The sequence below is a fragment of the Aethalodelphis obliquidens genome, unplaced genomic scaffold, assembly GCF_003676395.1.
Source record: "Aethalodelphis obliquidens isolate GAN/ISIS:26980383/991018 unplaced genomic scaffold, ASM367639v1 scaffold13, whole genome shotgun sequence".
NCBI lineage: Eukaryota > Metazoa > Chordata > Mammalia > Artiodactyla > Delphinidae > Aethalodelphis > Aethalodelphis obliquidens.
Genome location: NW_020837957.1, coordinates 1,881,811 through 1,896,611, shown reverse-complemented (window position 1 = coordinate 1,896,611; position 14,801 = coordinate 1,881,811). Strand labels below are relative to the sequence as shown.

General features: G+C 37.3%; 1 protein-coding gene across 2 annotated transcripts in view; it reads right to left on the bottom strand.

The window, feature by feature from the left end:
• UBE2U (ubiquitin conjugating enzyme E2 U) overlaps positions 1-14,801 on the bottom strand; it is a 68,764-nt gene that overhangs the window by 21,144 nt on the left and 32,819 nt on the right. Inside the window, exon 8 of one of the 2 annotated variants that reach the window (XM_027114516.1) lies at positions 7,437-7,518. In XM_027114516.1, the coding sequence (XP_026970317.1) occupies positions 7,437-7,518 (82 nt within the window). Of the gene's footprint in view, positions 1-7,432; positions 7,519-14,801 lie in introns of those variants that run through there. The other variant, XM_027114517.1, reaches the window with a different exon arrangement.

The following is a 14,801-nucleotide window of genomic DNA, read 5'->3' as shown; positions in this document are numbered from 1 at the left end:
TCAAGAGTTTATATTGCTACATTTTCAGGTTCATGAGTCATTTCTTCTTCAGTATCTAACTTGCTGTTCTTTCCATACACTGTGTATTTAAAACATTTTTTATTTATTTTATCTCTAGCTGTTCCATTGGTCTTTTGTATATCTTCCATTACTTTTCATCACATTCATGACTTTCTTTAGATCCTTGAGTATATTTTATAAGATGTATAAAAGATGCGTTAAGGTCCATATCTGCTAATTCTATCATCTCTATTATTTATGGATCTATTTATATTGATATATTTTCTTTTGGTTATAGATTATATTTTCCTGTTTTTTTGTATGACGTCATTTTTGATGGGGTGATGGACAATGTAAATTTTATGTTGCTGGGTGCTGAATTTTGTTATTTTCCTTTATATATAGTTGTCCATTGTTCTGGCATGAAGTTCAGTATCTTACAAATCAGTTTAGTACTGCAAGGTTTGTGTTTAGCCTTCCGTATGGGTCTAAAATAGCCTTTATTTGGAGACAGATACAGCCCTACTCCTAAGGCATGACCCTTCTGAAGTCTCCATCCAACGCCCTTTGAATTAAGAGTTCTTGCCACTCTAACTAGCAGGAATGCAAACTATTTCTAGCCTCTGCGAGCCTTGTGTGAATTCCAAAACAAACAAAATCATTAGAATCTTATTTTCCTCGAGGCAAACATGACTTTAGTTAGGAAACAATATTACTTGATCTATATCTTTTCTCCAATGATAACTCTTTGTCCTCAAAACACTACATACTATTGATATTTCCTTTTTCATTCAAACATTTGTCTTTTTCTAACTGAAAACATAAATTATAAAAACAAAACTGTTTATTGTCACAATGTTTAAATTGCAATTAAAATGACTATAAGGGAAGGTGCCATAATTATTAAGTTAAAAGTAAAAGAGAAAACCCTAATGCTTGTTCATATTCAATTCTCATATCATTTTGGGGGCTCTGTAAACTGCTACACGTTCTTGAGAAGTCACTCTATGAACATAACAAGCATCATAAAACTTATTGCATCTAGTAACCAGACTTCTGGTAACATGTTCTAAGGGAACTTCTTGGCCTCCTTTTTATTCTTTCCTTCAGGTAAAATATAATCTAATATGCCTATAGGGAACCTTAGCTCTCCTCACTCTCAGCCCTGCTCAGACCAAGGCCTAAGCCCATCCATGTATCGCATTTCTGTGGCCACGAGGAGTGGGAGGTGTCAGGGGAAATGGGGGGAATGGGGTAGGTTGTTGCAGGGGTGGGCAAAGGGGAGAGGGAGAGAGAGCAAGAGACAGAGAGACCCCTCCCTCAAAAGAGTATTCTACGTGGGAGCAGAGCCAAAGAAGAGATTCCCTTGGTGGGGGGAAGCCCAGTATGTGTTTTTGACTCAAAACCCCTCATTCTGAAGAGAGATGTAAGGGGACACAGCCTTAAGCCATGCTGTTGGTAATAAAGGAGGATCCAGCAGATTCTGTGCTACAACCAGAAATCCATGGTAAAATGTGAGGGCAACATTCTGAGAGAAAAATTGATTAAATGAATCATATCCATAAGAGGGAAACAATAAAGAGTATTAAATTCATTGAAAAAAAATAGTTGAGAGAACTGGGTGTGTTTATTCTAAAAATAGAAAACTTAAGAGGAGGTGGGAGAAAGACATGATGGCTATTTTCTGAGACTTAAAGGGCAAGTCCACAAAACAGAAGAGCCTTATTTGTGTTGTTTCCCAGGACAAGAGGCAGTACTTTCTTTTCTGCCACAGCAGCACCCCTTGAATCATGTCTTCTACCCATATCCAAAGCCAAGCCTGGATCCTCAGTGTCTGAGCTAATTCTGGATCTAATCAAACAAAGCATTCACTGTAGCATCTGGTAGGCCTGGATTTGAATTTCAGCTCTGTCACTTACTGAGTGTGTGACCTTAGGGAGTTTGTTTTTTAATTTTTTCTGTTAAAATATTCTTTATCAAATGGAGATAATTTCTCATTTTCTGGATGGTTTTGCAGACAAATGTAAAAGCACATGGTAGGTGTTCAAGAAAGTCTGTTAAATGAATGAAAGAAATGTGGAATGGTTGACTATCACAAGGTGCTGGATTTAAGCTAGAAATAAGGAAGATTAGAGCTATTTGAATGCTCCTGAAGTACTGAGCTTCCTGTCTCTAAAAACATCTAAGCAGAGATTAAGCAAAATTATTTTTTAAAAGGAATTTTCCTCTTTGTCTAATTTGTTCCATGTCTTTATTTTATTTTTTATTTATTTTTATTTTTTTAACATCTTTGAGTATAATTGCTTTACAATGGTGTGTTAGTTTCTGCTTTATAACAAAGTGAATCAGCTATACATATACATATATCCCCATATCCCCTTCCTCTTGCGTCTCCCACCCACCCTCCCTATCCCGCCCCCCCTCAGGTAGTCACAAAGCACCGAGCTGATCTCCCTGTGCTCTGCGGCTGCTTCCCACTAGCTATCTATTTTACATTTGGTAGTGTATATACGTCCATGCCACTCTCACTTCATCCCAGCTTACCCTTCCCACTCCCCGTGTCCTCAATTCCATTCTCTACATCTGCGTCTTTATTCCTGTCCTGCCCCTAGGTTCTTCAGAACCATTTTTTTTCCTTAGATTCCATATATATGTGTTAGCATACGGTATTTGTTTTTCTCTTTCTGACTTCACTCTGTATGCATGTCTTTATTTTAAAAGGGACATTTCCCATGCTCATTCTAATGCCAATTCTCTCTTTAACCACTAGATGGCATTCAAGGTTTAATCTTTGGGGAATAAAAAACTAGCATTTCTCCTTAAAAATGCATTAAATATATAATTATGTAAACCTACAAAAACAATGTTTAACTTCAATAGCCCTGAAAGGATAGCATAAACATACATTAAGTTAATGTACTCATCATAAATATTTTCTATATAATTGGAGAAATTGGAATCAAACATAGCTATGCTAGAGGAAGATCACATATTTTTGTGATCTGAGTTAAAACACACACTCAAAAATCAGACACTAAAAAAAAAAAAAAGCAGACATTACAGGAACTTAGAAATAATATATATTAACTCCTTAATTTAAAACACAGTACAACTAAGAGTTTATTTTATAAATATAAGAATATTTTATGTTGGTATTTGATATAACACATGCTAATTATTTTATATAGAAGGAAAAGGGAAATAACATTGCTTAATAATAGAATTTAAGATTGAAAAACTGCAAAACTTTTCCACAAAAGCAGACTTTGTGCTAGCAACTGGGTGGGCAATATTTTTACATTTACCTGAAAAACTTAAGCTTTTAATAAGCACATATTAATGGCAGATAGGAAATAAAGTTTTAGTTTTCAAAAACAATATGTGTTTATCAATAACTGGGTAAGTTGGTTAATCTCTTTGTGCCTCATGTTTCTCTCATTAGTAAACTACAGATAGAGCTACCTCTAGTTTTCCACAATTTCTGTACAGAGACCTAGGGTTGACAATCCAGTTGAAAAGGGAGGCCAGGAACCTTCTCTTGAAGCTATGTCTGTATAATAAGGGAAGTGGTCTGACTTTGAGTGTAGGTTGATTTGTTGTGTCTTTGAAGGAGGCTGATAGATAGTCTTGTGGGTTACACTTAGAGGCGTGTGCTTACACTTAGAAGTATAACTGTCCACTCCACAGTGTGGCCAGTATTACGTTAGGAAATGAAGGGAGAATGCCTGGCACACAGTAGGTGCTTCGCCATATTAGTTCTGGTTTCCTTTGTATAGATACTTCAAAGTAGGGACAAGGGCAATATTCTTTCCTGAAGCTACATAGAATGTAAAACTTCTCCAGAATTGATAACTTTTATTTAGATAACTTGCTGCCTGACAAAGCTTAGACGACCGGCATGGTTCTTTCCACGACCATATTACCAATCACTGGGTATAGAGTATGATGTAAAAGTAGTGTTATATGTGCTTAAGTAAGGATAGTCAAAAGAATAGCCTCCACTGCTTTCTGACTTTGTATCTTTCACTTTCTCCTGAGAAAATAAATATGAACTATTGATTAGATTCTAGATTCATATTCTTTCCCATGTCTTGGTAGAAATAAAGTATTTGCATGAATAGCCAAAAGACCGGCAAGGCAATAGGAAAGAAAAAAAAGGCCTTAGAAATGAATGCCAAACCAAATGATCAGTTCATGAATATTTATGAGTTGCTTATAATGCCAATGAGTTCCTATTAATACTAACTAAAAACATGTGTAAAACTTAAGAATTTGCATAAAATATTCATGACAGTCATTTATATTTCCAGTTTTCAATCACTGTTCTATGACTATACCCAAAGTATAACCACAATCTCTACATTAGAATGGGCACCTTCATTTTACTGTTCCTAAAAGTAACTGTCTTCACATCTAATCCTCCTATTAAGTGGGGAAACAGGGTAAGTATGCATCACTCAAGAAACACTAATTGAGTGCCAGGTACCAGGCTAAGTGCAGAGAATACAAAGCTAGAAGAACAGTCCTGCCCTGGTCACTCTGCATGAACAGATGAATCTCCCCACCACAGGCGCTGAAAGAGACAGGAACAGACTGCTACAGAAGGAGAGGATGGGGGGACATGGGAGCCTGAATCATGGACCATTCCACAAAACACAGTGGAGCTGGATCTTCCTGCCCTCCTTGTGGAGCACTCTGCCAGGCTGAAAAGATGACAGGACGGAGAAGGGAAAAGAACCAAGGGCATAATGGGGCTAAAATAAATGTGGTTATGATAGGTGCTGTTTTCTAGACTGAGAAAATGTCACAATTGTTTACATTTCTATTTTTATTCTCTGAAAACACTGGGGGACATGGGCTTTTGTCACCCCTCTCCTTGGGAACTAATATTTATTGAATGTCCATGCGCCAACACTATGTGGTTTATATATATATATATCTATATGATCTCATTCAAGAGATCCAATACAAAACAAGTTTGCAAGGTAGGTAATATCTCCTTTGAACAGATAAGGAGACAAGCTCAGAGAGGGTAAGAATTTCTCCAAGATCTATCTGACACTACAGCCCATGCCCTTTCCCATGCTGCCTTCAAAGATAGATTTTCCTTGTGAGAACTGAACTAGGGCCACAGTAGGAAAAGCATGAATAATAGCGAACCTCGAGTACTTCCTATGTACTAGATACTGTTTGAAGCAATTTATGTGTAGTGTAGTGTATTTATGTATAAAATAGTGTATTTAATTGTCACAATCTCCTTGGGAGGTGGGTAGAGTTATTACTGCCATTTAACAGATAAGGAAACTGAGGGACAAAGCAGTCAGATAACATGCCCGAGGTCACAGAGTTGGTAATTGGCAGAGCCAGGATTCAGATGCAAAGAGTCTTGCTCCTGTGTCCCTGCATTTAAGCGCCCCATGTTCCACCTTTTAACTCAGACTGAATCCTAACTTGAGACTCTACTGGGAAAGATATCCCTGACAGAAAGCACAACGTGGTGAGAAGATCTTATGTTCCCAAACAATAGTGGGGGAAAAAAAGGAATTTAGGGTAGCTTAAGAATCGGGTCTTGATTGATGAGGGGATGGGAGGACAGTAGGAGGAGGGGTGTGAGGCAGGAGAGATATGTCTCTCTTTTTCCTGAAGGCTCTGCAGATGAAATGCTCTCAATTTGCATTTTCTGGGTGTTTTTTAAAGGGGACATTTCAGCGCGAGGAAAGTTTTCTCTGTTTTCAAATATTAAAAACAGAGAGATGCAAAAGGTATTATATTGCATGTACACATAGACCAATTACTCACTTGCATAGATTCCCAAACATTTCCTACTTGAAACTCTGAATTGACCACTTTGTTATACCTCATGTATTTGATGAACATGAGACTTTTAATAATTATTTAAAAAGAAGTTGATTCCACCATACTTTATATTTTTGCATGCTCAAATATTTATGCTGTAATAAAATTATGTAGATAAATGTAATATCTTTTAGACACTTTATTTAAATAATGTTTAAATTAATGTTTTGTTATCATCTGATCTAAATATATTCTCATCAACCACCAGATGGCATAAGGTGTGAGAGTTTTAGTCTGACAGGGTCACCATGCACATGATAATTTGACCTATAACTTCAAAATAATGTATTTAGGAAAATGTTCTAGCATTCAAACAGTTCACAATTATTTCAGCCATATGGAGAAGTGGGTGGATAAGTTGAAAATGACATGGTCCTACTTTTTCTACATTTTGGGGTTCTGTGGGATGCTGGCCTTACATAATGAATCAATAATCAAACAAATAAAACAAAGCAGTTCTGTTAAAGGAAATCAAAAAGGAAGTCATGTCACAGCAAAATTAACCTTATATTCTAAGTAGGTTTCTTTAAATGAAACTTGAAACATGCCTTCAAGAAAAAACCATGCTGACACTTCAACTTCTGCTTCATAAAAACTTTTCTACTGCTTATAATTTACTCTGAAAGCAGAAAAGTTTCTAATGCAAAAGCTTTCCTCCCCTTTGGCTTGAAGGAAAGTTGCTGCAGAAATCAACTGAAAAAAGAATATCTAACCAAAAAACCCAATCTGAACTATGATATTAAAGGATAGGAAAGTCTATTTTAAGAGCCTTGATTTCTACACAAATTCAAAATACAGCACATTGTTTTTATTAATCCTATTATTTTCACCTAGAAAAGAGGTCACAATGCTAACAAGGAGCTAATAAAAATGACGTAAATACAAAAAATAGGAACTTTAATTCCCCTAGCTTTGTGGTAGCACGTTCACTGAATGCTTTGCAATAAGCCCTCCAGAATAAATGACGACTGCAACACAGCCAGTACCACAGAGCTGAGATGGAATCTGTGCTCTAACAGGATGAAGCAGAAAAACTGCCTTTAGGAGTCAAGAGACTGAAGATGAGATTAAGGTCCCTTCCTTAATGTGGTCCAAGAGTCAATCATTCCAAAAGATATTGTAATAATTTACCTTTGTATTTAATTACAGACTTCCTCACTAGATTTAATATATTTGGTTCCTGAGTGAGAAATCCACCTGTGAAAAGAGGAAAAGGTGTTTGGAACCAGGAGAAGAAAGAAATACTAACCGCTGATATGTAAACAGGCTGGTTTTTCTTTTTTCCTGTTTCTAAGTTCTATGTTGATAAGGTTAAGAATGGAAATAAGAAGATTAATAGGAAAGGTATTGTGGGATTCCTTCACTGTGGCTCATGTTCTATCCCCACCTTTGGCAGCCGCGAGATAGCAAAGCTGTTTCCCACCTGGGTTCATGTGAAAGGACAAAATGATACCTCTTATTTTTGTTCTTATGTTTAAAAGAAATCCAATGGGTTTCTTCTGATAGTTCATTTAGTAGAAAGTGAATAATAGATATTTCAAGTTCATAGGATAATATTCTAGACAGTTAAAATTACTTACTTTAAACCCCATTCTTTAGGTCGTCTTAGCTCATTTTTCTTCCATTTGTAATACTCTCCAATGAAATCTGGATCTTCAAGCACTGAAATTAGAATATTTTAAAAAGGAGCTATGCATACATTCTTTAATAATAGTTTAAAGTTTACAATAATTTACTTCTCCTTAAGTTAGTATGTGGCAATAACACATACTATTATCGTTCAAGTCACATTACGATCCTCAGACACTCTCCAAATTTCTTCTTTTAATTTAAACTTTGTGATACTGGATATTGTTTGAAACAAACAGATTGTGACTTTGTAACTTATCATGATATTTGTTTATATATCATTTATAGAAACGAGGATAGTTTTAAAATAACTCATACAGAAACTGATACCATAGTTTAACAAAATTCTAATGCAGCACTTCAAGGGAAAAAATAAAATCAGGGAGTTTGAAAGTGACATTACAGATCTTGATCTTCTACAAAGCAAGAATCTGCAACAGATGATCATTCAGCCGCTAAATGAATCCCTTGTCTCTTTTTTTTTTTTTTTTTTTTTTGCGGTACACGGGCCTCTCACTGTTGTGGCCTCTCCCGTTGCGGAGCACAGGCTCCGGACGCACAGGCTCAGCGGCCATGGCTCACGGGCCCAGCCGCTCCGTGGCATGTGGGATCTTCCCGGACCAGGGCACGAACCCGTGTCCCCTGCATCGGCAGGCGGACTCTCAACCACTGCGCCACCAGGGAAGCCCCCTTGTCTCTTTGTTATTGGGAGAGTGCCGGTTTCATTGACAGTTACCAAGGTCACAATGTCCTTCCTTAATCTGAGGGCTGAGTTTCCACTGCTCCTCCTTCTGACCTCCTCAGCAATTCTGAGTAAATTTATCCCTCCCCTATGGAAAGGATCCCTCTAATATTTAAAGATAGCTCTCAGGGCAGCCTCAGTTCCTTCAACTTTTTCTTAAGTCATGATTTTCTAGAGACCTAACCATCCTCAACCTGGTGGTGAACTTTGTTGATATTCCTATTAAAGTTTTCATCCCAAACTGGCTCAGAATCTTGATTTCATATCAATAGCAAGATACAGGTGGGATTGCTACCTCCCTCGATCTGTGTGCTGGACTTCTCTCAATTTAGCTCAGATATGCATTAGTATTTTCTGGAAATCACATTATACCACTGGCTCATATGTTTGTGGTTAATTATAAGCCTTAGGCCTTCAATCAAATTCACATACAATTTACGGAAAAACTACTATGCTTAAGCACTGGTAGTTTTTACACAAAATACTATTAATTCAGATCATTCACACATGCACATATACATCCTTCCTTTCCTCCCCGCTCCCTCCCCTGTTCACTTGTGTGCTTTCTCTCTCTCTTTCTCGCTCTCTCTTCTCCTTCTAATTGTCCTGGGTTTATAGTCCTGATCTATTTAACCAACCAGATGCTCCCCACCAGTCCTGTCTCTACCTAGAGCTTCTTTTTTTTGCGTTACGCAGGCCACAGGCTCCGGACGCGCAGGCCATGGCTCACGGGCCCAGCCGCTCCGTGGCATGTGGGATCTTCCCAGACCGGGGCACGAACCTGTGTCCCCTGCATCGGCAGGTGGACTCCCAACCACTGCGCCACCAGGGAAGCCCTGGAGCTTACTTCTTAACAATGATAAATTAACCCCTTCCAGCTTGATGAAATTTGTCATTGATAGAGAAAACATTTAAACTGAATAATTCTCCTTTTCTTCTATTAATATTACATGATATTCACCAGCAATGTTCCGATCTATTCTTTATCTTCTTCAAACACACACAAACACACATACATACATATTCTTATAGAATTAATTAATACTCTTTATTATTATTTGGAATATATTCCTTCCTTCCTTTAAGGAAGCAAATCTGTACTCCCCAGAGTTCTTAGCAGGATTCATTATTTCCTTTAGATGATTATAATAATTAATATTAATAGAATTCTTACTATATATGGGGGTACTTGTAAAGTAGATATGCAGTGCTTACCATTATAATACCCACTTCACAGATGAACAGACAGACACAGAAAGGTTGAGTAATGTGTTCTCACATGTACTATCCATTACTACCTAAACAAAATTTAAAATTTATTTGATGTTAAGTTCCCTGACCAGGTATTGAACCCAGGCCATAGCAGTGAAAGAGCCAAATCCTAACCACTAGGCCACTAGGGAACTCCTGAAATTTACTCGATGTTTCTATTCAAGGATAATCCATGTCTTTCCTTAATTTTTTGGAATTGCTGTTCCTACATTTTCTATTTGAATATGTATGGCAGTCTCTTCCTTATATATTATGAAACCCCAAATGGCATGATTATCTTTCCTGAATACAGTAAGTCCCCTACATACGAACCTTCAAGTTGGGAACTTTCAAAGATGCAAACATGCATTCGCATGTCCAATCATGTAAGTTAGTTCATGTGTCTGGTGTACACTGTCACATGCGTGCATACTCTACAAGTGGTTGTGCTTTTGTGTACTTTTCTGTGTACTTTTGGCGTAGAGTACAGTAATACAGTATCTTTATTTCAAGCCCAGAATATCTGGAGGCAAGCATAAAAGCAGCAGTATGTAGCTGATTGTGTTAGTTGGGTACCTAGGCTAACTTTGTTGGACTTATGAACAAACTGGACTTACGAACACGCTCTCGGAACGGAACTCGTTTGTATGTAGGGGACTTACTGTATTCTCATTTCTTTTATATTATTGACTCATTTTCTCCAACGCTTTCTCTATTATCCAAGAGACGAAATATGCCACAGTATCTGTACAAACTTTTAACACTTCCTATTTTATCCCCATAATTTTTTCACTCGTCTCCTACCATCTGACTGTAAATGCCTCAAAAAACTTATCATAATACTTATGTTCTTGTCTTCAACAAAGCCCATTGATAGACATAGAAGATGCTCAGTGGATGATGTTGATGGGAGGGAAATAATGAAGAAATGAGGACCAGTGAAATTTTGTCAGAACTTCTTGAAGTTAAAATTCCCCCCATCACTATCATACCTTGCCCTTGTGGCAGTTTTGTAATCTGTGTAGAAAAGCATCCTCTACTGCCTCCATAGTATATTTCTTCCTTCCTTTCCTTCTGAGGATTACTGGACATTGCTTCTACTCTGCTTTTTCTATGACACACCTATTGTCCAACATCTGTATAGGTTGATCTGAAAAATTTTCTTCCACTCTGGGACTGTCATGTCCAAAGAAATATATAAGCACTAACTTACCTTGGCATGTTTTATTTTCACATATACTATCTTATGCTAACCATAGAGGAACTTAAAATAGAATTGAATATTTTTGTCAATGAATAGAAATGAAAAATGAGGTACAAAGACTAACTTAAATTAGGTTAAATGACTAACCTAAATTCACTTAACTGTGTCTGCAAAACTAGTATAAGGCTAGGAGTCTCTAATTTCTGATATCAGGTTCTTCCCACTAGGGCTTTTCCATTGGCTTGCACACTGTAACCACCTGGGCAGCCGTAAAAACTACTACCCCCTGGTCCTGCTCCCAAAGATCCTACCGTAATTGGTCTAGGGGTGCACCCTTTACACGGGGAATGTGCACGAGCTCCTCTGGTGGTTCTAAGGAGCAGTCAAGACTGAGACCACTGCATTAGAAGCCGATGATACTGCTTCTTGCATCTAAATGCATTTCTGGAGACACTTGCCCTCACTGCTGGCTCAAAGACTCAAGGAATGAAAGTATCCTAAGGTGAAAGCAAGCATTCCCATGATGCTTCAGGCTGGTTGGTCTGTCCTGATGACAGCAAAGAAACATCAGGAAGCCTCCGCTCACTATTACAGGGTACACTGGTCTGAAGGAATTCTTTTCGTATAACATAAACATTTCCTTATGGGGATCATATTCTGTCATTAAGGTGCTGTTGCCCCACAGCCAGATGTATTGGTTTGTTCTCTGCCAAACTTTTAATTTGCCATTCTGTAGTGATGGACAGAGAACAGTGGATCATCAGTACATTTTCCCATATGATTGTCTATGATTATGAGCAAATCATTGTAATTACTGAAAACGTACTGCACATACTTCAGAGTTTGAATTTAAATCTCAAGTTATACAGAAATTACAATTTTATATCATATTATGGAGGCAATATAATATAGAGGAAAGAACAAATATGGAGTCAGAGGACTTGGTTCAAGTCTTTGGGCCACAGCCCACTTGTACTAATAAATATTAGCCACACTTACTGAGCACTCACTATGCACTAGGCACCATTGTAGCGCTTCAACGTTATGATGTACGTTCTGTGATTATTCTCATTTTACAGATGAGAGAACTGGGACATAGAGAGGTTAAGAAACTTATCCAAGGTCACACAGCTAGTAAATTGCAGAGCCAGGATTAAACCCTGGCAATATGTATCCAGAATTTACACTCTTACCAATATATGATATTCCATGTGTGACCTTAGGGTAAATTCCTTAGCTTCCTTTGGTCTTGGTTTTCTCATGTGTAAAACAGAGTAATAACAATGCCGAGCTCATTGGGTTGATATACAACTCTGCATGACATATACTAGGTGTTCAATAAATATTGGTTGGTAAGTGAATGAAAGGACAATAAGATTGGGATGATTAAAAAAATACAGATTAAGAGGTACAAACTACTATGCATAAAATAAATAAGCTACAAGGATATATTGTACAACACAGGGAATATAGCCAATATTTTATAATAACTATAAGCGGACCGTAACCTTTAAGAATTGTGAATCACTAAGTTGTATGCCTGAAACTTACATAAGATTGTACATCAACTATACCTCAATTAAAAATAAATAAGAAAAACAATACGGAGTATACTCTGTAAACCGTGTTATACAAGAATAAACTTACTAGTATTATGGCATACATGACTATGTATAGATTTGTGGCACAAAGATATGCAATAGAGTTAATACTCAAAAGCATAACATAGGGCTTCCCTGGTGGCGCAGTGGTTGAGAGTCCGCCTGCCGATGAAGGGGACACGGGTTTATGCCCCGGTCCGGGAAGATCCCACATGCCGCGGAGCGACTAGGCCCGTGAGCCATGGCCGCTGAGCCTGCGCATCCCGCAATGGGAGAGGCCACAACAGTGAAAGGCCCGCGTACCGAAAAAAAAAATCATAATATAACCTTACTCATCACTATTCGTAAAATAAAAAGCTTTTAAAAATATGCACAAGAGTTTAATAATCTTTCCAGTGATAAAAATATAACTGTAGAAAATGAAGTTATTAGAAGTTCCCCCTTTATTTTTGAGTAGTTAAAGAAGCATTCTATAATCTAACAGCTTCATCTTTCTTATTGCCAGGAAATTAAGCCATTAAAAAAGATAGTATTGGATCTCATCCAGTTGAACTATCCAAAGACAAAATTGGCCAGCAGCACATGTAAGGTTTACATTTAATTTTTTTTAATTAAGTGCTGGTTATTATTGAAGGAAAGCTTTTGAAATATTCTTACGACAAATCTCTGTAGGAAAGAGAGGCAGAGTGATTGTGAAATCTTGCACCAAGGGCTAGAATCAAAGTCTCTGAAATTCTTCTGGGCTAGAGGTAACCATTACCAGCTATTGCCTTCATAAAGAGAAATGAATTACATACTAGGTTAGTGACAGATGTAGAAACAAGAACCAACTTAGATATTTTGGTGTCAAACTCTTTTGAAGAAGAAACTGTAGCCAGTGATACTTCATTATTACTTCCATTTTAAAATTATTCTTTATTATAAGACAATCATTTTGGAATTTCTTTGTTTGGGCATGTGCTTCTGTTTTTTTCCTAGCAGTTTGGAGTTTCCAAGAGCCTTCATATATTTACACGTTATTCCATAAAGCACCAACCTATAACAATCTGTTTGTTTTTTGGTTGAAGGAGTTGGACGCTGAATCATTCCCTGGAGCATGCCAATTGCCTCTTGACACCACATCTGTTAAGGGTTATCACCTCCTGGAACCCATCTGAGCTCCTCAGAGCCTCTTACATAGCAAGTACTCAAGATGTGTTTGCTGAATCGACTAAGAAGCACTCAATCAAAATCTTTTAAATGAAGTAAACATTCATGTAATCTGGTATCAAAATCAATAAAACTCTTTTACACTGATAGTGTTGTTAAAGACTACTCCTTAAAGCACCTTGAACAAGTTATTTTTCTTAATCACTAATCTACGAGTCAGTGAGGAAGATAATGTATAATCACAAAATAACTAATAACCAACATCCTGAAAGAACAAGTAATTTCTTAGAAATTATTGACCTCACATTTTTATATTTATTAAGCTTAGTACTCCTTTTTGCTCTAATTTGTGTCTTAAAACTAGATATGATTTTTTTTTTCTGGGTGATATTTTGTTCTCTTAAAACCAATTAGTAGACTATCACAATGATGAGATGAAACACAATGAGACCACAAATTAAGGCTGTGGTCATGGAGGTGGAGTAGAGGGGAAACATTTGTAATGTTGCAGGAGATAAAATCAATAAGGGTTAATAAGGGAGATAAAGAGGACTAGGAAATGTCTATGATTCTGGCTTGGCAAGTAAATGCAAGAACGGTGATCTACCACTAACCAAGAGAGGTAATGAAGGAAGGAGAATAGGTTTTGGAGCAACATAATGAATTCACTTTGGGACATCTTGGGTATGAGGTGCCTTATTACACAATTGTAAATATGCATTCAGAATTCAGAAGAGAGCCTGGCTAGAGATGAGGCTTTAGGAATTACTGGCATGTGGGCTAATGAAAATCATAGTGATGGATGAGGTCTCTTAAAGAGAGCTGGGCAGAGAATACTGAATGAAGAAGTTATTGCTAAGGAAAGAGGCAGAGGAGTGCTTAGGAAGGTAAGAGGAAAACCATGGATACATGGTGTCTTCTAACTCAAGGAGAGCATAGCCAATAGGATTTCAAGTAAGATAAAGACTAAAAAAATGTAATCACTGAATCTGGGAATTCGGAAGTCACTGATAACTTCAGAATGTACCATTTTGCAGGATAGCTGAAGCAAAGTCGTATTTCAGTAAACGTGTGCAGACTGGCTAACCTACTTTGATACAAATAATGAAACAGTACTCTAAAGATTAGATTAAATGGGACCAAAAAGTTGTCCAGCTCTCCTATTCCATCTTTCTAGTTCTTAATGTATGATGGTAACAGATGATTTTTTCTTCGACTGATATAATTGAGCATCCCCAGGTTTTCTTGCTGTCTTTCTACTTAATAATATCTCTGGCTTTGGGGATAATTGTGTTTAGCACCAGAAAGTTTCCTCCTGCTATGAAGGTTTCCTTCTGGGGTAAAGGGCGTAAAGTAAAGCTCAAAAGAC